Source organism: Muntiacus reevesi, chromosome 9 (assembly GCF_963930625.1).
Source record: "Muntiacus reevesi chromosome 9, mMunRee1.1, whole genome shotgun sequence".
Classification (NCBI taxonomy): domain Eukaryota; kingdom Metazoa; phylum Chordata; class Mammalia; order Artiodactyla; family Cervidae; genus Muntiacus; species Muntiacus reevesi.
Genome location: NC_089257.1, coordinates 62,860,897 through 62,873,448, shown reverse-complemented (window position 1 = coordinate 62,873,448; position 12,552 = coordinate 62,860,897). Strand labels below are relative to the sequence as shown.

At 38.5% G+C, this 12,552-nt stretch overlaps 1 protein-coding gene across 1 annotated transcript; it reads right to left on the bottom strand.

The window, feature by feature from the left end:
* Positions 1 to 427: 427 nt before the first annotated feature.
* Positions 428 to 11,019, bottom strand: MPZL2 (myelin protein zero like 2). Its single transcript, XM_065945134.1, has 6 exons — positions 10,717 to 11,019; positions 9,577 to 9,743; positions 8,929 to 9,139; positions 6,447 to 6,594; positions 3,682 to 3,757; positions 428 to 2,187 (listed from the first exon to the last, which is right to left on the bottom strand). Exons 1-5 carry the CDS (start codon positions 10,772 to 10,774, stop codon positions 3,694 to 3,696), a joined length of 648 nt encoding a protein of 215 aa, XP_065801206.1. The 5' UTR covers positions 10,775 to 11,019; the 3' UTR covers positions 428 to 2,187; positions 3,682 to 3,693.
* Between the last annotated feature and the right edge of the window lie 1,533 nt (positions 11,020 to 12,552).

Sequence of the window (12,552 nt, the reverse complement as noted above, 5' to 3'; positions counted from 1 at the left end):
GACAGTGGCAATGATGAAATCATTACAAAAAGGAGCTGAGACTTATGCTTCTTTTGGTTGGAAAAGCGAGAAAGTGTTTTCACAGTGCTTGAAGTGAAATGAAGAGGTGATGTCAGATTCTTCTGAAAAAGAAATGGGATAGTACTGTCCTTTAATTATTAGTCTATTCTCCTGGAATCTACGTATGTTTAATGAAAGCAAGGGAAGAAAATATGCTTCAACTTTGGGGATAGTTAATAACTTTACATTTTTCAACTCGCATTTCTTTACTAGACTTGAAAGCTGGTAGTTTTCTCTATTAAGAAGGTAATGTAAGAGTATCAGATGGAAGAGATGATACTTACTCTTCCTTCAAAAGAGTCCCCAAACTAAGTAGTTTGTTGTGCTCAATTCTGTTGTTCAAAGCAATGTGAAAATTCTGTGGAAATTCATATAGTTTTATTTATCCAGTAGAAACTAATTCTATTATTGACTTCCAGGCTGCCCCTTAGAAAATTTTTCAATATAGGTAAAATACATTCCCATCAGTTTTCTGTTACCTGCTATGTAAAAATTTTAGATTTTCGTATAAGCAAATTATATAATTGTAATGCTTTATTACTGACAGTTATTTACATAGTGTTTAAGGCACAATAAAAAATAAATTACAATACAAAAGTTCTCTTTAAGTAGAAGACACTGAACAATGGGGCTGTATTAACCCTTGAGCATTTAACCAAGACACAGAAACTACAAGTTTCGCTGGAAACACCTTCCATGAGTTTTTAACTACCTCTTTACATTTTATCCAGGCCATCTGTTTGAAGAAATATCCAGTTACTATATTTTCAAAAGATTTAATATAGAGAAAAAAAAGAAAATGTGAACGAAAGGTAATATGGACTTTAAATTTGATTTTTAGTTTCAAAACTGGGTACTAAAACCACTTTTTTAGACAGCATAAAAGGCAAAATGAGACAGGTATGAGAAGCATTTCAAGTTCATAAGTAAATTATGAATAAGTAAATTATACCAGGGTGGGTTTCTTTTAGTATTGGGGAAAAAAATCCAAGTTCATCATCTTTAAATATAAATAAACTGCTTTGAAACTCCAGTTTGTTAACAGAAATAACATTTTCAGCCTAGTTGGTGAAATCAAAGCATCAAGCTGTATTAAAACAAAAAATATATAAAAGAAAGAAACAATTTAATCTCTTCCAGTTCTCAGAGCTTTGTATAACACTAGAGAAAATTATCACCATTTAGGGTTGATTTTTTTTTCACTAGCCCTAAATTCTTAAATTGTAATATACTACTTCAGAATCCTTCCATTTAACTGCTTAATGATTCCAGTCTACAAATGAGCATAGGTTTTGCTCTGTTGTTATAAATAATTGAGTTGGAAGTGGGGAATATAGTAAGCTAAACAGTCATTCACTGCTTGTGAAAAATCAGAGCTATGGATCATTTATCAGAGCACAGAAAAAAGGTGACAAGCATTTCATCCTGAGATGGCATTTGTCAATCTATTAGCATTTATGTCACCTTCCCTAGTTATTCTGTGGTTTCGGCTTGTGCTACTTTAAACCTTGGGTCAACTGACCAAAAACAAACAAAAACAAAAACCTGCCATCTAGGGTATTGAAAGAAATTCAATAAAATAAGATGTGTCTCATACTTAAGGAGAGCCATAAAAATCAAACTATAACAGTTTGAATTTAGGATTTTCTGTTAATTAATCAAAACTGTTGAGAGAATTAGCTCACCTTTTAACAAAACATGTGAGAAGGAAAGAATAAAGATGTTAACTTTAGTAGCTAGAACACTGCTCTAAAATTAATATATCAAAGTGAACGAGACAGTTTGGTTTTTATCTCATTTGAGGCCAATATATGTGAATATAAATCATAATCCACAAGGAGTGTTTCAGGGCAAAAATATAGCTTCTTAGTATACAAAACCTAGTGAGCATTTGAAAAATATATGCACTCTGAAATTAAATAAAACCTTAGTAACAGAGCTGTTTGTGAGTCTGGTGGTATCTGCTCAAGAAGGGCCCTATGCTGGCTCCAAAGGAACGTTGCTCATCTAGGTGGTTATATACTGCAGTGCTGGTTGGAAGACAGGTCACAACTGGAAAAGCCAAAGCAAAGCTTCCATTAACTCCAGCTTATCTTAGGGTTCTTGTTCTGGGAAATATTCAGCTTCCTGAAATACAGAGCAGAAGTTTAAATGGATAATGCATTTAGCAACAGTGCAATAGGAGTACCTGACATGAATACATACATATTACTAGATCTATTTTCCATTGTGAAGAAAAATATTCTTAAGTATATTTGTCCTCTCCTAATTTAACTTTTTAAAAAATTTCCTGATCTTTATTACATAGTTCTCAGGGTCAGTGTCCTTAACTCATAGTCCCTGCCTTCCCTAGACCCTTGGATGAACAATATCTGCTTACTCACATATATATACATTCTCTCTCTGTCTCCCCCCAACCCCTTTATAATAAAGAAAATCAAATATACAGAAAAGCAAAGAAGTCAGTGTGTAGAATACACTCTCACTTAATTTTATAGCCATAAATTGTACCTGCTATAAATAACATATATGGAGGGGGCTAGAGTTTTTAAAACAAATTACTGACATTTTACCCATAAGTACTCCAATATGCATTTTTAAAATATGGATGTCTTCCTGTGTAAGCACACTATCTTTATTATACCTAATAAAAATTAATGATAACTCTCTAATATTATCCATATTGACATTTTTCATATTAAGACTTTCCCAGTTGTACCCCCAACTCTTTTTACAACTAGTTCATTCAGACTAGTATCCATCCATCAGAGATCATACACTGCACTTGATTGTATCACTCTCTTAAATTTCTTTTAATCTTAAACAGCCTCTGTCTTTATTTTCCATGCCCCTGACTTAGAAAATCTGCTTGATTTTAAAAATAGTCCTTGGTAAAAATCTCTGTGATACCAATTTTTTTCCCCTAGGTTTATAATAGAATCATTTTTCTCCATATTCTTTTTTTTATAAATTCTTGTGAACTTTCACGGGAGCTTTAGGCTGTAAAACTGTGGCTCTTTTTGCAAATGATAATAGTGGATCAACTTCAGGGAATAGAAATTATAATCATATTAAAATAAATCAACCTACCTTTTAAGCTTAATAAACCTAAAAACTGGAAAAACAAAATTACACACCACTAAAATTGGGTTCATAGTCCCAATAACTAAATGAGAAGAGTTGAAATCAGTTCCAAAGAATATAGAAGTTCTCTTGTCAAAATGTCAAGCATATCTATTGAGTCACTCTTAACTGCCATGATTAGTTTACAAGAAAAGAAAAGAAAAAAGCAAATATTAATTCTTTCATTAAAAAAAAATTTACTTACATATTGAAAGTTAATTTATTATTCTTAAGGGTGGTAAATATAACCCCAAAGCTTCAAATAATCATAGAATTCTCAGCTTTAATGATAGGAGGTTCTAGATTTCTAGTCCTTTGCTCAAAACACACTCAAAGGGAAAGCCATCCGTAACACACGAAAAGACTTTTATCTTTCTGCCCAGCTCCTCTCATTTCATACAGGAAACACCTAACAATCATATCATCTAGGAGATCTACAGTAGAGAATAAACGTGTAAGTAAGCTAAGGAAAGAAAGCAACCCAATTGTGAAACTTACCATGTAAGAATGTTAGTCTGTGTATTCTAAAGAAACAGAAGCCTTTTTTTCCTGGTTGAGCTTTTCTTCTTCTTTTCTGTAACATAGAAGCAGAAACCAATGTCAGGAGAACAAGACAAGGAACAAGGGAGGCAAGTCATACAAAGTTTCAGGTTAGATATATTCCCCCAAATTTGGGGAAGTATATGCACCTGGGAGTAGATCACACTTACAGAGCACTAAACCAAACTAGTACTGTCTAACAATACTCATGCCTCCACATGACCCTTTTCAGAATATTTCTAGAGGGGAATATCATTTGGGAACTCCAGGTATTTAAAACAGACACTTCAGTTTAGCATTAGTATTCTAATTCTACTTCTTATTCAAAAAAGTAAAAAGCATAAAATTAAAACCAAAATAAACAAAAACAAAGACTGACCTAGTAGTCATGTTTATCAATTATATTCTATTCAAATCAGCTAAGAGTTGGGTTCATTAAGCTCTTTAAAAATCAAGTTCTGTTTACTATTGTAAATATTTCTTGAGGGAAAGAAACAAATGATGCTGGGACAGCTGAAAAAAATTACACTGTGAGAGAATGAATTTGGACTCCTACTTCACACCATATACAAGAATTAATTAAATGAATTTAAAGTTCATTAATTAAAAATGAATCAAAAAAATAATAAAAAAAGAATCAAAGACCTAAATATAAGAACTAAACTGTAAAACTCTTAGAAGAACTTTTGTGCTGCAAAGGACATCAGTCACGATAATGGAAAGGCAATCCACAGAATGGGAGAAAATAATTGCAAATCCTTTATCTAACAAGGTGCTTTTGTATACTCCAAAAAATATAAAGACCTTCAAAACTTAACAATAAAAAGACAAATACCCTAACTTGGAAATGGTTTCAAATATTCAAAAATTCAAATATGTAACATATTTGAATAATATATTTCCAAATTAGGTATTAAAATAGCCAATAAACACATGGAAAGATGCCCAACATCATTAGTCGTTAGAAAAATACAATTCAAAACCTTAATGAGATACCACTTCACACACACTAGATGGCTATAATCAAAAGGACAGGCAATACAAGTATTGTTGAGGATGTAGACAAACTGGAACCCTCATACATTGCTGGCAGGAATATGAAATGGTGCAGCTGTTTTGGAAAATAGTCTAGCAATTCCTCAAGAAGGTAACATAGAGTTACTATATATCCCAGTAATTCCACTCCTGTTTATATACTCCAAAAAATTGAAAACATATGCCTACACAGAAACTTGTAGATGAATGTTCATAGTAGCATTAATCCTACTAGTCAAAAAGTGGGGAAATTTTAAATGTCCATCAATTGAATGAAATAACAAAATGTGGGGACTTCCCTAGTGGCTCAGTGGTTAAGAATTTGCCTTCCAGTGAAGGGGACATGGGTTCAACACCCGGTTGGGGAATTAAGATGCCCCATGCCCTGGGGGAACTAAGATGCCCCATGCCCTGGGGCAACTAAGCCTATGTGCCCTGCAACTAGAGAAGCCTTTCATGCTGTGAGCAAAGTTCCTATGTGCCACAACTAGTACCTGACATAGCCAAATAAATTAAAAAATAAATACTTTTTTTAAACGTGGTATATGTATACGATGGAATATAATGAAGCCACAAAAAGGAATGACATACTATCACATGGTTGAACCTTGAAAGCATTATACTAAGTCAAAGAAGCCATACATAAAAGGTCACATATTTTTTAAAATAATAAAAAATTTTAAAAAAATTAAAAATAAATAAATAAAATAATAAAAAATAAAATATTTTTTTTCAAATTACAAAAATGTAATTTTTTTTAAAAGGTCACATGTTATATGATTCCCTTTACATGAACTGTCCAGAACAGGCGAATCCAGAGAGACAGAAAGCAGATTGATTGGTAGTTGTCAGGGGCAGGTGGGAGAGGAAGCTAGGGAGTGATGGCTAAAAGGTATGGAGTTTCTTTTGGAAGTGATGAAAATGTTCTGGAATTAGCGGTAATGGTTACACAACTTTGTGAACATTAAATAATGAATTTTATTATATGTAAATTTTATCTAAAAAAAAAAATATATATATATAATGTACCTTAACATCAGCATGGCTGTCTTTCCTAGGCACTGATTCAGAGGCCCTGCAGACAGCCCAGTGATTCTTAGAAATGTATGCTTTACATTAAAAGGAAGGAATATCCTAGAAAAGCTTTACATAAGCAAATTTTTGTATATCAAATCCTACATAGTAAAGAAAGCCTATGATGAAATCTTCCCTAAAATTAAGAAACTAAACACCGCAGAGGAAACAAACTTATAGCTACCAAGGGTGAAAGGGCGGGGGGGGGGGGGGGGGGGGGTAAATTAGGAGTTTGGGACTAACATATACACACTATAATGTATAAAATAGTGAACCAACAAGAACCTACTGTATAGCACAGGGAAATACACTCACTATTTTGTAATAACCTATAAGGGAATTGAGTCTGAAAAAGAATATATGCATATATGTAAATAATTGAATCACTTTACACCTGAAACTAACACAACAGTGTAAATCAACTGTATTTCATACAGAAACAGCTAAAGTTACTAATTCACACCCTAATTTGTCCATCCTGTGGATTTGAATTCTGTATGAGATTTACCCAAAAGAAAGGACATTTGTTCAAGAATGATTTAGCCCCGCTATAAAATACCAAGAGTTGCCATAAAACAGTGTTAGAAGACTTCTGCAGAACTGCCCAGCCTTACGATTTTATCTCCACCACTTTATGAGCTCTTTCAGCCCGTCGCTTTTTCCGGAAATGCTGGAAGAGGACCACCACAATTACTATTATGACCATCAGTGCGCAGGCGGAGCCGATGGCCAGAGCCAGGAAGTGGATCTCAGAGAAGCGTACTGTAAGGAGAAAAGATCAAGTTGGGATTCTGAAGAGGAGGACTGTGATGAAATCTAAAGATATAATAGGGATGTGTTTTCACCAAATGAAATATTCCTTTCTTCTACCATATTAACTGTGTAAACTCTGGTAGCAATAGAAAAGCCATACAGACACGTCAGTGGTTCTCAAACTATGGTCCTAGGAGGAGCAGCTACAGAGTGACTTGAGAACTTCGAAAGGCAAGTTCCATCAGGCTCCACCCCAGATCTACCCAATTACAGGTGGGGCCCAGCAATCTGTTTTAACTTGTCCACCAGGTGATTCTGATGCATGCAAAAAATTTGAGAATCACTGGGGGCAGGTAACCTAGCTAATGGGGTAAGGTTATTGCTGACCTAATCAAGTCCAGTGTTTATTTCTCCCTGAATCCTCAACCCTGTCATTCAGTCAGTCATTTATTCAGGTTTATTAAGAGCTTATTATGTTCTAGTACTTTAGTGGAAATACAAAGCCAGAACAGACATTACCTTCAAGGAACTGATACCCACAGGAAAGAGAGACAAGTAACTGTAGTCTAGTGGATCAATGATGTAAGAGAACCCAGAGGGAAGGGTCCCTAAACAAGGTTATAGACTGTGAAGGCTGGGTCTCTTGATTTTGAGCTTGATTTCTGACTTAAATTTCAAAAAACCTACAGAGCTAGAAAAGACATTAGCGAATATCTAGCCCAGGGGTTCCCCAGCCTCGAGTCTGTAAAGGAAGAGGGTGGGGAAGGGGGGGCGGGGCATGGTGAAGGAGAACAAACCCACAAAATCCATGTCAGATTGTGTGCCTTGTTTGTGGTAAATAGGGGTTATGGCTTTCATTAGGTCCTCAGAGTAGTCATCCTAGTATGTTTAAGACCCGTGGGTTCTTATCTACCTGTTCATTTTGCAAAGAAGAAACAGATCCAAAGACATTACATTACTTCTTTCAACACTCAAATGACTTCTCCAAGGTCACACAGCTCTCTATTGATAGGACCTTGAAGGATGATACTAGGACTGAAAGGGGGAATTCATACCATTTTATAGGCTTTTATGTTTTGGATAGTAACGTGTTGGTTAAGAGAATACACCAAAGACAGCTAGGTTAAAATACCAGCTCCTATGTGACTTGGGTAATTAACTTTTTTTTGAGCCTCAGTTTCTTCAATGTATAGAGTAAAGATAAAAATACTCATATCTTGAGTTCTTATAAAAAATAAAATTGCTTATTTAAATTGTTCCACGCTGTGCCTGCACATAATACTTTCAATATATGGTAGCTATTATAATTTTCAGTACAATTCAGACTTTGGGGATTTTTACTTTTATTATGTCATTTTTATCCTCATCATAATCTTAGCTCTATTATTCTCACTTTACAGAAGAAAAAAATTTATTTATAGCTGATAAACTGTAGCAGTGACTCAGACCCAAATTTACAACTCTTAAAGTTTTGTGGTCTTTTCTTTTTGTTATCTGGCAGTTTTCCAGGTTGTCCTTTCTAGGCCTGCAGGCAATACAGTGCATTCGATGGAGCACAATTTTGGAGACAGAGATGCTTGGGTTTGAGTTCTGAGTGATTCCATTTATCTGCTCCATGACTTTGGACAAGTGACTTAACCTGTATGAGCATTGGTTTCCTCATTAGTAACGAGGGGGGAGGGAAGCACTAAGAGCACAGTAAATTGATATGTGTAAAGATTAGACAGAGGATGAGATGGTTGGATGGCACCACCAACTCAATGGACATGAGTTTGAGCAAACTCCAGGAGATAATGAAGGACAGGGGAAGCCTGGCACGCTGCAGTCCATGGGGTCGCAAAGAGTTGGACATGACTTAGCACTGAACAACAACAAAGATTAGATGTGTTACATAAATCTCCTAGCATGTGGGAAGGGCGCCATAAACAATAACTACCGTTACTGGTATCTACTTCCAACAGTGATTGTGAGAATTAAATGAGATAGTACATGTCAAGCACTTTGGACAGTGAGTAGGTACTCAATAGTATCTTGTGACTAAATGAGTGGATGAATGGACTTATTGTTAGCCTTTTATCAGAGAGTTGCTTCCTCTCCCTTTCATGATCTCAATGCCATTTTTGTAACCGATTCCCTAGGTCCCTTTGCCTTATTTTCTGTTTCTTTCCACAGCCAAACAAAGCCTTTCTCTTTTTACCCCAGGACTCTTCACTCTTCCTCTGCAATTTCCAGATCCAAAGAGTTGGTCCTCCTCTCTTCTCTTTCAGCCATCAGAAAACTTTGCCCCTCTGTTTTCTACAAACTCTCACACTTTCCAAAAACACTTGTCTCTGCATCACCTACCAGTCTGCACGACGCTGAGCTGGATCTCCCCGATCAGTCCATCAACATCAGGTGGGTTCTTCACCTGACAGGTGTATGTCCCATTGTCATCAAACTGCAGCTTCCAGAGGAGGATGGAGACATCATACCGCTCAGGGTTCCCATCCCAGACCACTCGGTCCTTGAAACGCCCACTCATGGGTTTGAAGGGATCCACATGGTAGTAGAAAACCTAGAGAGGAGTCATGACCAAAGGGTTTATTCGGTACCTGGGCAGGGAGACTGAGATAGCAGGAGCAGAAGAGAAACACCTTCCAGTGCACAGGCCATGGGTTTGATCCCTGGTCAGGGAGCTAAGTTCCCACATGCCTTGTGGCCAAAATACCAAAACAATAAGGCAGAAACAATATTGGAGCACATCCAATAAAGACTTTGAAAATGGTCCACATGAAAAAAAAAAAAAAACTTAAAAAGAGAAACAGCAAGCTTGACTGCCCCGTCTGCAGTTCTCCTGCAACAATCTGGCTTTCCCCTTCACCAGCCTCTCAGTTCTGTCTCTGTGCCAAGAATTGTTCCCCAGTTTTACCCTGTACTTATCACTAAGAAAAATATAAAAGGGCCAGGAGAAATGGACTGGCTTATTTTTCTAATCAAGAGCCCCAAACTTACAAACTGCTCAGGGCCCCCATCTCGAGGACGGAAATTCCAGGTCACCGTGAGAGAATCACCCACTGGGGCAAAGCTGGAGAAAGTGCATTTTAACCGGACATCTGTCCCATTGACAGCCTCCAGCACCCGGGGAGTGTAAATTTCCACAGCTGCTACTGGCCAAAGAGCTGCAATGGAAAAAAGGCAATGAAGGGTTAACAGGAGATGTGTCTTACGAGAATTTCTGCTGACACTACCAAAATAAAGGTCTGAGTAGGGCATCAAACAGATCTGAGATGCCCCAGCTCTCACTCAAACTCAGCTTCACCCACCACATATTCCTACCTACATGTAACCTTGACCCTCCCATTCATTTAACAGCTAAAAATAACACACCATAAACTTTACTTAGCAGTCACACCTTCTCTAAAGCAGGATACCCTAGCCTCATGGTACCTTCAAAACTGCTCTAACAAACTATAAACATTGGCAAATAAGATTGAAGGCAGAAACAAAAAAATTAAAACTAATTAGACCTCTGTTCAGATTAACCATAATACCTTATGTGTATAATGGTCCCCTAGCAGTAAGTTTTTCAGAAAGGGTCCTTGTTAAGTGAATTTCCTACTATTCCTAGTCTTCTGCAAAAAACGGAATTAATCAGCCCCAGACAGTTTAGCTTGCTTGTACCCTGGAACCTTTATACCATGTAGCATTTTTTTTTTTTTTAGCATATTTACATTTAGTATGTGCATGTTGGGGCAGTTAGCAAGCCACAGTGGGTCTCTCTCCTTAACCGTCTCCAGTTTCCCAATACTGCCCAGAGTCGCAGACAAGACCCACACACAGAAATCCAAGAGCCGGGTTCTGCCTGTAGTGGGGGGGTGGAGAGCAGCCACCAAAAAATGGAGTGTAACCTGAGATTAGAAAACCCGCTCTGTGCCCCAATCACTGGCAGCCAGAACACACCGAAACCTGTTTTTCCAAAAGCAGTTCCCCCAAAACAACCCCCCACTTCAGTTTCATTAAAGTCAACACTAAGGCGAAATGTCACTGTGGCTCAGGCTCCGGTAAAAAGACTCTTGCAACTTCTGCGACAATGAGCTAACTTTACAGGGTAGGCAGTGGAGGAAATGCTCAGAGAAGCCCGCGAGCTCTTACCTGTGAGCTGTACGCCAAGGAGAAAAAGCACAGCACGCGTAGGGCTCTGGCCATACATGAGGGAAACCCAGGCCTGGCCCCAGAGACCAGACCGCGCAGACGGAGCGCGCCAGCACCCGGCCAAGGCCGCTCCTGGCGGAGAGAGCGCCTCGGCGTCTTCCCGGAGAAAGCAGTCTGTCGCCTCACCTGTGGGAACGTGAGCACCCGCGCCTGTGAGTCATTCCTGCTCCGCCGGTGCACTTTGCTGGAATGAAAGGTGGGGCTTCGGCTCCCAACGCCCTCCTCCCCTCCTTCCTTGCCTCCCTCCCACTCTCCGCGCTACAGACACGTCTACGCAAAGTCCCAGACTCTGCAGTCCTGTCTTTTCAGCTCCTCTGGACCCTGGCCTCTGGATGGCCTCAGAAACAGCCAGAGGAGGTGGTGCCTGTCTGAAAGGTCCCAGGCTGCTTTGGGTCTGGCCCACACGCACACATTTTTTTAAAAACAGGTTTTAGGCTTGCCTAAGAAGTGAACGTTGAACATACCTGCAGAGATTTCACTTATCAAAGCACCGCCCTCAGGCCACAGTAGCCTGAACTGGATTACCACCTCCAAAATAATCAAAATTCCTTAGGACCCTCTGTATTCAAAAAGTCCTAGAGTTTCTATACTTGATTTTAACCAAATGTTACCACAAGGATCCCTGTGCTTTTTCTAGCTGGTAGATTTCCCCTGAAAACCCCCTTCCCCCTCCCCCGCCCCATCTAAAACAGTCTGACCAAAATAAATCTCAGTGTTTAATGTTTGAAGGATTTAAAGAGGAATCATGTGCTATCGCAAGACACTTTGCAAAGTGCTTTCATTGACAGGACACTGCCCTGAATGTTCCTATTTCACCAGTGAAGACAGACACGGAAAGCCCAGAGGTGATTTATTTGCACAGCCAATAGGTAGCAGAACTGGAACTTTTTTTGACTTTTTTTTTTTTTTTTTGGCCACACAGCATGTGGGATCTTAGTTCACCAGGGATCAAACCCATGCCCCCTGCAGTGGAAGTATATGCCCGTTAACCACTCGACCACCAGGGAAGTTCTCTTTTCAACTCAGTCTAGTGCTCTTTCCACGAAAATCATAGTTCATGTGAGCAATCAGAGAGAGGATCCTCAAGGAAAAGCTTTTCCTAATAACTTTTTTGTACCTCAGGTTTTATTTGCCATTTTGGGGGCAGTCATCTGTCTGAGAAATTTGAAGAGCTGAAGATTTGAAGTGAGACAAGGTGTCTCCTTGTCTCGAAGGATGACAGGTAATTGTTAAAAATTAGTGAAGCTGTATGGAAACTCAGTAGAAGGAGGATGAAGGTTACCCATGCAATTAAGAAGCTCTCACTGCTGTGGGTCCAGGGTTTTATCCCTGAGGGGGGAACTAAGACCCCACAAGCCGTGTGGCACGGCCAAAAAGAAAAGAAGCAGGCTTGACCAGTAACCTAACCCAGAACAAGAGAAATAAATTGCTATCCCTGGATTAGTGATCTAGAAATTCTTAAGTAATTCTTAAAATCTCCCAGTGAAACTGCAGAACAAAGAAGTTTCTAGGACCGAGAGGAAGGGGCAGGCTGACTAGAAAAAATAAAACAACATAAAGAGGGAAGCAAAGAGAAAATTCCACAGAGAGAGGTAGATTACAGAAGAAAAAGAAAAGCAAAAGAGAGAAAAGCAGCAGGAGAAAGATGTGTCATAAAAAAAAGTTGAACAACAACCAAAATAGCCCCCATGAGGACTAAGAAACCAGGGGCTCCACACATGAAGAGGCGCGGTGTCCCAGCGTGAGTGTCCTGACAGGAGTGTTCTGAACACAGGA